The following is a 12961-nucleotide window of genomic DNA, read 5'->3' as shown; positions in this document are numbered from 1 at the left end:
GCTGTAACGCTACCTTATCTCAACAGTATCACTACAAATGGTCTGCAAATGTTTATTGATTTTATTGGTAAATCTCTTTGATTTCCTGCTGAGATTATTGTCCTTAAGTAGAGATGAGGAAAGGAAAGGAAAAGAAAGGAAAGGAAAGGAAAGGAAAGGAAAGGAAAGGAAAGGAAAGGAAAGGAAAGGAAAGGAAAGGAAAGGAAAGGAAAGGACAGGAAAGGAAAGGAAAGGAAAAAGGGAAAGGAAAGGAAAGGAAAGGAAAAAGGGAAAGGAAAGGAAAGGAAAGGAAAGGAAAGGAAAGGAAAGGAAAGGAAAGGAAAGGAAAGGAAAGGAAAGGAAAGGAAAGGAAAGGAAAGGAAAGGAAAAAGGGAAAGGAAAGGAAAAAGGGAAAGGAAAAAGGGAAATGGAGAAAACCAAAAAGCCCCTCCCTCCTATGGATTTTCTATTATACAGTATTGTGTAGACCTTGACAAAATGTAGGTCTTTTGTTGCTCAGTAACATTCATAACATCATATGTTCTGAGGTCTTTGGGGTGTGAAAACTTTCAAGCGGCACAAAAAAACTTTGAGGCTTACACGAAGAATTTTTAAAAAACTAACTTTGGTTGAAAGGCTTCTTGCTGTGTATTCTTTCCTATGTTTTATGTTTGTTTCATAGGTGAATAATTTCAGTATTTTTTTCCTGCCTTCTTTAAAATGGCATTACTTTATTTCAGTTTGAAACAGAAAAAAGCAACTGAAAAAAACAGTTTTGCAAATGATGCTCAATTATAGTTCTGAACCTCTGTTTGCTCAGCTAGGCTTCATTGATCTTTCATTTGAATTTATACTGCATTCACGTAACAGCGTGGATGGGTTTGCTTTCTTGCTTTAAAAAAAAAAAAAGAATCTTGCTCTGCAGTATTTAACATCAGAATCTATTAAAAATGTTAGTAAATGAACCAAATTTTAGCTGGATGTCATCCAGATACTATTTGTAGATCCTTGGTTGTAATCCCTTGGTTGGTTCCTGTGGGCTTCCAGCTGTAGACTGAATAGAATTAATGCCTTCCCCAACTTGTTTCTCCAGAAAGACTGTATGGTTTTCCTCCCTCCTTCTTTAGAAAAAAAAAACCAACCCAACAACCCCCTGAAATGAAAACAAAAGGCTGCTGTAGGAGCACAGCATCACTTTAAAAAGAATCACTTTCATTTGTTAACACTTGTTATGTATGTCCTTAGAACATTTTTGTTGTGTCAAGGGGGGAGTATGTGATATTAAATGCAGGCTCTGCTTTAATTAGCTGCACGCTCATACTTTAATACAGCATAATGTATTTACAATTTGATAAGACAGGAGATAGAGCTGATTAGCAGTTTAGGGAATTAATCCTTCACTGAATACCTTGTACTTGCGCTGATCGTGAGAGCTATTCTGAAGCTCCTTATATTTAAAATTGTAATCTATAATATCTCCTAAACCAGCAATTTTTCAAAGTTAATTATAAGTCAGTCAGCAGTTGTGGGTAATTATATGCAGACTTAGTTTTTATCTTATATTTGTTGGTGAATAATATATCAGATAACTTAGTGCACACAGTGTAATCTGCATAACCCACCTAATGTACTAACTAATCTGAAAAAGGTAGGGTGAAATGTGATCAAAGTACCATGAGCATGGAGAATACACACAGCTACAGAAAAGAGCTATCAAGATCACAGCACAAACCACACGACCAAACTTTCTCTCTGCTGGCCTGTCATCAAAATCACTAATGTTAATGAGAGCCTTCTTTTTGCCATTAATAGGTTCTGTAAGAAGCTTTATGGGCCAAACCCCCTTATCTTTTGGCCACATAAACCAGCTGCAGAACTGGAGATGTTTTCCTGAGCATGGGATTGAGCATGAGCAAGGATGGGGGGGCCAAGGGGCACATATGGGGCCTTGTGGCAGCAAATTCCATTTCTCTTTGTCCCAGTGGGGCTCCTTACACAAATACTATTTACTCTATCCGTTGTACAGGATAATAGGATTTGGCCCTCTGCATTAAAGTAATACCCATTAACTATGATCTTTTCATTCATCAATCCATTCTAATGGGAATAATCTGTACCGGGGGAATGGGAGAGGTTAACATCGGCTTCTTGGAGTCAGCTGCCAGAACACAATTATAGTACAATATGTCTCAGGTAGCCTCGCAGGAGGTAGTGTTACAGGGTAATGAGGGTGAGCTTAACTTCTGAAATACCCAGTCATTTCTAAGATTTATTAAAGCCTTAAGTCAGTTTTTTGTCCCATTTTGAAGCACTCCATCAATAAAAAATATCTATAGCAAAGCGCATAGACTGCCTTTGCACAATGTTCAGTGTCTCAAAACAGCAGCTTTTAGGCAACATAGTGTGGTTGTTTTTATTTCTTTTCAACCTAAGTTAGAGGCCTCTGGAACTGCATTTTGTCCTTATGGGACAAAACAGGTAACAACAAAGTAATCGTAATTGTTCAGTAACATAGAAATGCAGCAAAATTTGAGGGAAAAGAGTAACATGAACTCATGAGTAAATCCAGGACAAAAAACTAGCTAATGTTAATGTGCCAAGTGTGGCCTTTAGAGAAAATTGGTAATCCAACAGGAATCCTAAACTGAACATATTCTGCTTCAACCTGATACTCTGCGTGTTCTTTGCCTCAGCTATTTCTGGGAAATGTAAAGTAAAAAATTCACATTGGATGGCTGAATTGAGTAGGAGTACTGAGAAGTTGGACTAAAGTAAGGGGAAATGGCCTTTATATAACTGACATCCTCAAAGAGCCATACGTACTTCAACAAATGGCATGTAAAGTCAAATCACCCAAAATTCCCAAAGAAACAGCCACTTAAGACATTTGAATTTGTATCCAAAACTGAGCTTCAAATGAGCAGAAATGGAGGTAGTAAGCTGTAAAAGTCATCAAAATATAGATAGGCACAAGGAATCCTGGATCCCCTAATCTTCTAGCTGGGACAAACTGAGGGACTTCTGGATGAGAGGCACTGAAACATCTAAAAAAGCTTCAGCTGCTACTTATAGCCAAATATTGTTTTACACTTATTTTGGTTGTAATCGCGTGTTTTCATTTTTGTAATTAAAGCACAATCTTCAGATCTTGTTGAATAAACCTTCAACGATGTTATAATTAAGGCTGCCTTAAGGTGACAGGCAAGGTGAATGAGAATGAAATGGCAAACATAAGGCACTCTGTCTCCAGAGAGGCAGCAAGTTGGAGTGGAGCAAGATGTGCAGGCAACTGTGAAAACAAGCTCAACAGGCTTTGCACAGGCCTGGAAAGGGCCAGCCTGGGGACTGCTGCTGCCACATGCTGGCTTTGGGGAGAAGCTACCTGCATAATGAGCAGAGATACTCCACAGCTTTGGGCAAACCCAAAGTGTGAAATGTTGTGGCATGGCCACAATTTTACCAACTGAATGATGACATTACAGTGTGACATGGCAAGTTCCTGTGCCTTTGTTTTCAGTGTTATTACATGGCTGAGCAGTCAGAGAAACTGCTGCACGTCCTGAGAGGGGCTTCTTGGCAAGTCTAATAGGCTAAAGGGGAATTGCATTGATTCTAAGCCCAGAACTGAATTCATTTTTTCTTATATTTTATTGAACAAACCACCCCAAACTTCTACTGGGCAAACAGCGCACTCAGTCCTTACTATTTCACAAAGGAAACCTCTGACTTTCTCCCTGCAAGCCCAATTCTGTGAGGTGCTGAGCACTCTCAGCCCTCCCTCCCCTCAAGATTCAGTGGGAATCAGGTTTCACTCAGCATGCTCAGGTGCACTACAGGACTAATTTTAATAATTAATCTATTCCCTTTTTTTTTTTTTTCTAAGTGGTTAATCAAAGACAAGGGCTGATATAGGAACAGCCTCCACTCATAGCATCTCCAGGGAACCATCTCTCCTTAAGGATATTTGTAAAAGTATTTTTAGCTTTCTTAAATTCTAGAAATGTTGTAGTATATTTATGAACAAATGGTAGAAAACTTAAAATATATTTATGTGAAATAGACATTGAATAAGGACAGTTATTATGATCCCATGAAATCAGGATTCTCAAGATAGGGGCAACTACCTTTATGTATCTGTGTAACCCAGACTAATCTCCAAGGAGCCACAAATCTGGATGAGCTAGGTTTTATTCTACAACCGTGACTGAGTTTGAAGGGAAGATGGTAAGTGGTACATCTCTCTTGGGGAGATCACCTTTGTGAAGGGTCACAAGGATTTAGGGTTTAGGAGTGACTTCTGGATCTGTTAAACCAATTGCAGAACTCCTGTTAAGAGGAGCCCTGTCAAGGCTTTACATATCACAGAGAGTGGCATTTTCAAGGGATTTACAGGCAACAGTGGACACTGCTCTGGGTATCACTCTGCGGATTAGCACTTGCATGTATATGAGACCTCACTTGGAGTATTGTGTACAGTTCTGGTATCCTCAACATAAAAAAGACATAGAGCTGTTGAAGCAAGTCCAGAGGAGGGCCACAAGGATGATCAGGGGGCTGGAGCACCTCTTGTATGAAGATAGACTGAGAAAGTTGGGGCTGTTCAGCCTGGAGAAGAGAAGGCTGCATGGAGACCTCATAGCAGCCTTCCAGTATGGGAAGGGCGCCTACAAGGATGCTGGGGAGGGGCTCTTCATTAGGGACTGTAGTGATAGGGCAAGGGAGAATGGGTTGAAACTTAAACAGGGGAAGTTTAGGTTAGATATAAGGAAGAAGTTCTTTACTGTGAGGGTGGTGAGGCACTGGAATGGGTTGCCCAAGGAAGTCGTGAATGCTCCATCCCTGGCAGTGTTCAATGCCAGCTTGGATGGAGTCTTGGGTGACATGGTTTAGTGTGAGGTGTCCCTGCCCATGGCAGGGGGTTTGGAACTAGATGATCTTAAGGTCCTTTCCAACCCTAACTATTCTATGATTCTATGATTCTATAATGGATGTACGTTGTGTTCTAGAGCAGGTTAGTGAAATTCTCCTGCAGTTGTGTTTTGGGGATCTCCATGGTACAGTTCCCATGTTCACAACTGTGATGTTGGTTGGTAAGATACAGCAGGCACCCAAGGAAGAGTTCGGAGCTCTCCGGAGTGGTACAAATCCTACGATTAGATCTAACCCACAGCCACAGCATTGGTCTGGATAATTTCCTCTTGTAAAGAAATAAACAGGAGAGAAAAAGCAATTGCAAATTCAAAGAAATTTCCTGGTGCTTTCCTAATCATCTTGTCAACAATAAGGAGGTTTTGCCAATGGAATTAGCCTGGGGAGGTCTGTTCAATCAATCACATGTATTTTTGGATAGTGTGGGAGAAGCCGTATGTTGTGCTAACCTACCTTCACTTAGAGCTAGGATGGTCCTGTAAGTCTGTTTGCAGATTTGCATCCCTCCCTCTGTCTCAATGCTACCAGGGATCAGGTTAGGAAAATTAAAGCCCTAATAGAATTAAAACTGGCCAGGGAATAAGAAAAGCTTCTACAGGTACGTTGGTGATAAAAAAAACTTGGGCACTTTCCAGAAGGAAATGGGAGACCTGATTACCTGGGATATGGAGAAGGTTGAGGTAGTCAATGACTTTTTTCCTCAGTCTTCACCAGCAAGTGCTCCAGTCACACCACCCGAGTTGCAGAAGGGAAAGGCAGGGACTGGGAGAATGAAGCACCACCTGCTCTAGGAGAAGATCAGGTTCAAGAATGTCTAAGGAACTTGAAGGTGCACAAGTCCATGGGACCTGATGAGAGGCATGCATGGATCCTGAGAAAAATGGCAGATGAAGTGGCCAACCCATTATCCATCACATTTGAAAAGTTGTGGCAGTCTGGTGAAGTTCCCACTGTCTGGAAAAGGGGAAACAGAACTCCCTTTTTTTAAAGGGGGAAAAAAAGGAAGACGCAGGGCAAACTACAAGCCAGTCAGTCTCACTTTGGTGCCCAGCAGAGTCACAGAGCAGATAATCCTGAAGACTGTGCTAAGGAACATGGAAAATACAGAAGTGACTGGTGACAGCCAACATGGCTTCAGTAGGGGCAAATCATGCCTGACAAATTTGGTGGCCTTCTATGACGGGGTTACAGCACTGGAGGATAAGTGAATAGCAACTGACAACCTGGACTTGTGCAAAGCATTTGACACTGTCCCACATGACATTCTTGTCTCTAAATTGAAGAGACATGGATTTTACAGATGGACCACTCGGTGGTTAAGGAACTGTCTGGACGGTCACACTCAAAGAGTTGCAGTCAGTGGCTGTGTCCAAGTAGAGACCAGTGACAAGTTGCATTCCTCAGGGGTAAGTACTGGGACCAGCGCTGTTTAACATCTTTGGTTAACATCTTTTAACACCATGGTTGGTGCCATGGACAGTGGGATTGAGTGCGCCCTCAGCAACTTTGCTGATGACACCAAGCTGTGTGGTGTGGTTGACACACTGGAGGGAAGGGATGCCATCCAGAGGGACCTGGGCAGATTTGAGAGGTGAGCCTGTGCAAACCTCTTGAAGTTCAACAAGGCCAACTGCAAGGTCCTGCACGTGGGCCAGGACAATCCCAAGCATATATACAGGCTGGGTAGAGAATGGATTGAGAGCAGCCCTGAGGATAAGGACTTTGGGCCATTGCCTGACAAAAAGCCCAATGTGACCAGGCAATGTGCACCTGCAGACCTGAAAGCCAACCATATCCTGGGCTGCATCAAGTGTGCAATCACATTCAAGGGAAATGATTCTCCCCCTCTACTCTGCTCTGATGAGACCTCCCTGCAGTACTGCGTTCAGCTTTAGGGTCGTCCAGACAAGAGGGATGTGGACCTGCCGAGGTGAGTCCAAAGTAGGGACATGAAGCTGATCAGAGGGCTAGAGCACCTCTTCTATGAGACAGGCTGATGGAGTTGGGGTTGTTCAACCTGGAGAAGAGAAAGCTCCTGGGAGATCTGACAGCAGCCTTCCAATACCTAAAGGGGGCCTACAAGAAATCTGGAGAGAGACTTTTACAAGGGTGTGTAGGGATAGGACAAGGTGTACTGGCTTTAAACTAGAAGAGGGTAGATGTAGATTAGCTATTAAGAAGAAGTTCTTCACTGTGAGGGTGATGAGACACTGGCACAGGTTGTCCAGAGAAGCTGTGGATGCACCTGGAGGTATTCAAGGCCAGGCTGGATGGGGCTTTGAGTAACCTGGTCTAGTGGAAGGTGTCGCTGCAGGGGGTTGGAACTAGATCTTTAAGGTCCTTCCAACGCAAACAATTCTGTGATTCTATGACTACTTGGTTCTTTTCCCCAAGATTAGGATCCAGAAGAGCACTGAGAAACAATCTCATCTATTGTCTAAGCAAATTACAAACTTCTCTGTTGATTACTAACTGCATTTTGCAAACTAAGTAATAATGTAAAAATGAGCACGTAGGTCTTAAAATGCTAAATGTTCCAAGCTGTTAGAGTTCTGCTAATAGCACATTGCTTAGCAACAGCTATATTTAAAATAGGTTCTTAATTTCACTGTTAAATGTCTGTATTTTACATACTGAAAGAATAACATAATGTTCTATCCTTAAGTAAATATGGTGTTAGTGCTTCACACTACATGAAACTCTCTCTGTGTAGGTACAGAATGATAGTTATTTTTAGTTGAGCACTGAATGGTATGAAATACACAAAATTTAATAAAACATGCAAAACATCTGCTTGCAAATAAAAATATTTGCACTCATGTTGAAGAGTTGTAGTTTCTTTCATAATTAATTACAATTAAATGGTAAGATACGGAGTGAAGTGATATATTTTAATTTTGCTCCATCAAGGTAGCTGACAGCTGTCAAATTTGGCAACTAAGAAATCTTTTTTTCCTTCTTCTCTCCCTCCCTTTTTTTAAGCAAGACAAAAGAGCACTTGAAAGCTCAGAGGGAAATGGTCCATCTTTCGTGGCGGTAGCTCACTTAGCACCTGGACATCAGGTAAAATGAAACAGATCAGGATAGGGCATTCAAGAAAATTTTGTCCAACATTTTTTCGTTGAAAAATGTCAGCTCATTAGCACTAAAAGACATTTACTGTTTTAGACTATACTTTCACCTGGAAAGGCTTCCTGACTAGGATGGCTTTTCTGATTAAAACCAGAAAGGACATACCTGAACAATGAAAATCCCCATGGACAGGGCATTTATCCAGGATGTTGGAGGCACGGGAACAATTTTCTGTTATACTTAATATTCAGACTAGGCTATGACCCTTAGTTTCGTCAACCTCTCTACCAGCTATTCACTGCTATTGCTCTGTCAGCCCTGCTGGATCTATTCCATGCCATATAGTAATTAAATATTCACTGGTGCAGGGAGACCTGGATCTCCCTCATCCCCCCATTCCTTACCCAGGACTATGTGAAGACAGCTCTTTTTTTTAGCAGTGGAGTAATTGTTTAATATGAGACTGCATTTTTGAGGCTGTTTCCAATACACATGTATTTCTATAATGAAAAAAGAATTGGTAGTTTCATATATGATATCCTCGTGTAAAAGATACACTCCAGCCTTTCAAAAGTTATTAAAACACTTTAAATACCAGCCTTTTGAGGCTCTCTAGTGTTACAAAGAAGAGAAGGTATAAGAAAGAGGCAGCTAATTCTAAAGATTCAGACATAACTAGTTCTGATTCAGTCTGAGCACTTTATATTCAAACTTCAAAAACGAAACCCCCAAATCATTCCCTTTTCCTTTCTTAGTCTCTGTCTCAATAATTGATGAAACCATCTATATGCTGATGTCAGATCTCACAAAAAAGAATGAGAAAATTTCTCCTGCTGCTCTCTTAGGCATATACTTGAATTTTTTACATATATCATATTGAATTTGGCTCTTTCAAAAAATGTCTGAAGTTCAGAGCAGCTGTATCTGTATCAGTCTTTACAATGACCCTCATTATGAGTGTTTGAATTAATGAGCTTGTGATGCTCTGAATCCTGCCACAGAGAGCAATACATTTCTGTCTTTCTGCCTGTATGGCTAATGGCTGGGTAAAATGCCAACATTCAGTGGGTCATAGTTATTTCAGTCAGGGGAGAACAGAATTAAGCTATTAACAATACAACAGTTTAAGCTTCAAAATGAAAATGTATGCCATATTAATTGCATCAAATTGGACACAAGCTGGCAGTCAAACAGTCTGGGTTTGTCTCCTGACTGATTTATCTCATTATCATGTCCCCAGTGAATATATCTTCTGCAATGCTTTAGGTATACAACAGCAGCCTTACCTGGGAGTAGAAAATGTAACAAAACCATTAACAACCTCCCTTTATGCTGTATTTTTGGAAATACTTTCATTAATGTAGGATTAGAATTTTATGATTCTAAGATTTTAATGATTTCACTTGTTTTAAAAGGTAAAACATAGCTAAATAAGTTAATTTCAAACCCTGTCTCAGGAAATACATCATTTTCACATAGGGTTGCTCTTTATATATGAATACTTTCAAGTTGTTATTTTACATACCTCAAGCTGTAGATTTAGACTCAATTAAATGTTTCCTTTATATTTTTAGAACACTTATAGCAAGCTGTAAATAAATATATAAATAAATGGAGTTTCCGTATTTTTCAACAGAGTAAACACACTCTCAGACTTCAGATTTAATGTTGTTTCTTATTGGATTACAAAGCTAAACACATGCTGACCTTAGTATTTGTATTTAACCTCAGTTCTGCAGCCAAGGGCAGCAGGGATGAACCAATAGAGCTGTGTCTGACCTCAGCCATAACTAGATCCAGTCATAGGACTGGGTTCTATCTTGCTCACAGTGTAATTAATTACTATATTTACTCCTTTCCTTTTCCAAGAAGCTTTTGAGAAGGTGCATTTACTTGGGAGCTGGTCATGACATAAATCAGGCTCTTTAATGAATTGATTCCAGGTGCATCAAAAACTTCAGACTACATGTTATACGTCTCCAATGGTTTCTTTGCATAAATGCAAAACCGTCTTAGGCTGCATCTGACGCCTTATGCAGAAGCCTGCAGAAGTATTTTATGTGGCAAAGAGGAGTTGTATATTATCTTTTAGCACAGCTAGCTTCAGTGAATGGATGAGATACCATCATGACTGAGATATCAAGTCTGACAACAGGCTATATTTGCCATTTTGGTGGTGTGAATAGTTGGCAGAAAGACGTCTATGCCTTCCACAGTTTGCCAAATCCTCTGAAAGATTTGGCCCTGTGCTTTTTAGAAATATTCACAATTCTGCTGTGGATGTGGTCACAAAATCCCATGCTGTGGCTTATGATCTTACTCAAAGCCACAAACACTCTTTCAATGACCAAGTGAGATTTCCAGAGTATTCATATGCAATTACTACTATAAATTTAAATTTGCTTCTCTAAATGCCTGTGAGCAATGAATCAAAGGGACAGTACAGTAGTGCTAGAATATGTGATTTGAGTGAGAAAATATGTAGTGTGGATGTAGTCGTTATGTAATTACTAAGAAGGTCCAAAAGACATCAGTCTGTTAACTATCTAAAGCAAACCTATGGTGGTCCTTTTAATAAACAATTTAGGGTAAGCATATGTGTTTATAGTAATTCTACTTATAGCAAGGCAGGGTAAAGAATCAGCAAGAGAATATTAAGCAAGTAAAAAACCAAACAAAACCAAACCTGATTTAGACAGTTGTGTAGACAGTTGTGTGGCTTTCTTGGAAAAAAAAGAAATCCATTGAGGCTTAATATATATGGAACCATTAAAGTAGGGGGCACAGTTTATCTTACTAGAAAAAAGAAGGATGCCTGGGGCATTAACCTACACTGAGCTATGGGATGTCTCAGGAAAACTGCACAGCCAGCTGGCACCCGTGGGTACTCTTTCTCTTCCCCTTCCTCTTGGCATCCACCTGTACTCCCTCTGCTGCTTCTGCTTGCTTCACTCTTGATAGAGGGTATGCTTGAGTTTTCAAGTCTAATGTGCTTTCAGTGAATCTGAGGGAGAACTTGACATCTGTTTTCTTGTCATACTACTAGATAAGTTGCTTTAAAAAAAACAAACAAACCTTTTTTACGGAACATCTTTCTAGGATATTTGAGCCTTATGTGATGAATTTGTTCCTACATAACAACATAACAGCAAGTAATTTTCATGTTGCAGGATAATGGCCACAGCCTCTTTTCCCAAGTATTTCCAGGGACTTTAGAATAGAAAAGGAAGGAAGAATTCCCTTCCTTCCCTTTAATGACAGAGGAAGGGAAGGAAGGAAGGAGGAACCTTAATTTCACATGAAAGCCCTGGTCTTGCTGAGAAACTCCATCCACTGGGTGTGTCAATATGGAAGCTGTGGCTTGGACTTTAAAGCTGGTCCTGTCCACTGAGCAGGGCAGCTTGCTTCCAACTCAGTGATTATTTAGTACAGCATTTATTGCTGTACTAAAAAACCACTGCTGAACACCATTGTGGTTTGAACTAATCTGTTTTGACCAAAGCTGCAGACTCAGTCTTTAATGCCACTATATAATTAATTATCTCCACTTTACCCACAATGGTATAAGAAAAGCCATGGAGACACCTTTAACTGAAGCCACAGAGGGGCTAATGAAAAGGGGACTAGTTTTCTTTCACAAAGAATAATAAAACCATTGCTAGTCCCTGTAGGAAATTTATGTCCACTGAAAAGGCAGACTGAGGAACAAGAGTAGATATAACAAAATGTTTAAACCAGCTATTTTTTGAAAAATATACAGTAAATGGTACAGACTATGCTTTTCTCATCTATATAAGAAACATAACTAAGCATTTATCACAAATATCCCTTTGGGAAAAAAAACCCACAGAATTTTCCAAAGCATAAATATTCACTAAAAAATGTGAGATGGCGGTATGGTTTGTTGTGATGGAGGTGAGAAGTCAAACAACTTTTTCATTATTAATCCTTAGAATATCAAGAAATGTCAGGAGCAACAAACATGAGCTGCTCACTGAGTAACAGGAATAATAATGTAAAGAAGCCCAAGGAGGCAGTGTACTTGATTACATCAGGGTGGTGTGACTGACCTTAGGGGGGCTGCCTGGTTGGGAATTTTGCCTGCCTTCCACCACCCCCCCTTTTTTTTTTAAGTGGGAACAACAGACTGCCAGATCATGCTCAATGTTGAAATCTGCAAAAATGTAAAACTTTAAACTCTTTGAATATTTACTTTTCTACAAGGGAGATGTTCAGTTTGAATGGCCTAGATTAAGTACCTGAAATATGTGAGTATATGAGAAAACAGCAGAGTAATGGATTTGCCCAGAAATTTTTCTGCATTGATTGCAGCAGTATTACTAATCCTGAATCAACCTAAATGTACAGAACTGAGTAAGTATTAGAGCTGTCCAATAAGATTTGATGAATGCACTATTCCATTAATTTTACCTTTTTGTTGAATAAATTATTTGACAAATAATGGTAAAATTCATCAAATAAATTATCTGATGAATGTATTTTTTAAGTAATCGACTAGCTCTAATGAATATGCAGGCAGTTCCTTAATGAAAAGCATTACTCTACTGTTAGCCTGCTTTCATCACTCATATGTCACTTTTTTGTATTTTGCAAGTGCAATCTGTATATTTTATTCATTTACCCATTCATTTATACATGGGAAGTTTAAAACAGTATGGTTAATCAATCATTGCAATTCTTAGAATATTTTTGCTTTACAGTTGATTATTCGTTTCATTTATTACATACAGGAATGCCTAATAAAAAGAACTTGGCTTTTCTGAAGACACCTCTCCCACAAGCTATTGGCTTGTATGTTCCAAGTCAAGTTTACAAGAATGCTCTGAAAATTACAGGGTCCATTTATAAGCCATTTTTGTAGTTGCAAACACTGCAATTACCAATTGTTTCAAGAAACTGGAGCTTGAAGCCAAGCCAGACACCTTCAAGGTCCCTGAAAACACACATTAAGGACCAAACC

The 12961-nt window shown here is 39.7% G+C and overlaps 1 protein-coding gene across 4 annotated transcripts in view; it reads right to left on the bottom strand.

The window, feature by feature from the left end:
- The window catches only part of ADGRL4 (adhesion G protein-coupled receptor L4), a 79187-nt gene that overhangs the window by 4303 nt on the left and 61923 nt on the right, over window positions 1–12961 (bottom strand). The window contains exon 14 of one of the 4 annotated variants that reach the window (XM_030495800.1): window positions 10948–11034. The exons of the other annotated variants lie outside the window; for them this stretch is intronic. Coding sequence (XP_030351660.1) covers window positions 11023–11034 — 12 coding nt within the window. The 3' untranslated portion in view covers window positions 10948–11022. Of the gene's footprint in view, window positions 1–10947; window positions 11035–12961 lie in introns of those variants that run through there. 4 annotated transcript variants of the gene reach the window in all.

The sequence above is a fragment of the Strigops habroptila genome, chromosome 8 (assembly GCF_004027225.2).
Source record: "Strigops habroptila isolate Jane chromosome 8, bStrHab1.2.pri, whole genome shotgun sequence".
In the NCBI taxonomy this organism is placed as follows: Eukaryota; Metazoa; Chordata; class Aves; order Psittaciformes; family Psittacidae; genus Strigops; species Strigops habroptila.
The sequence above is the reverse complement of the archived record's forward strand: the minus strand, read 5'-3'. Positions and strand labels throughout refer to the sequence as shown.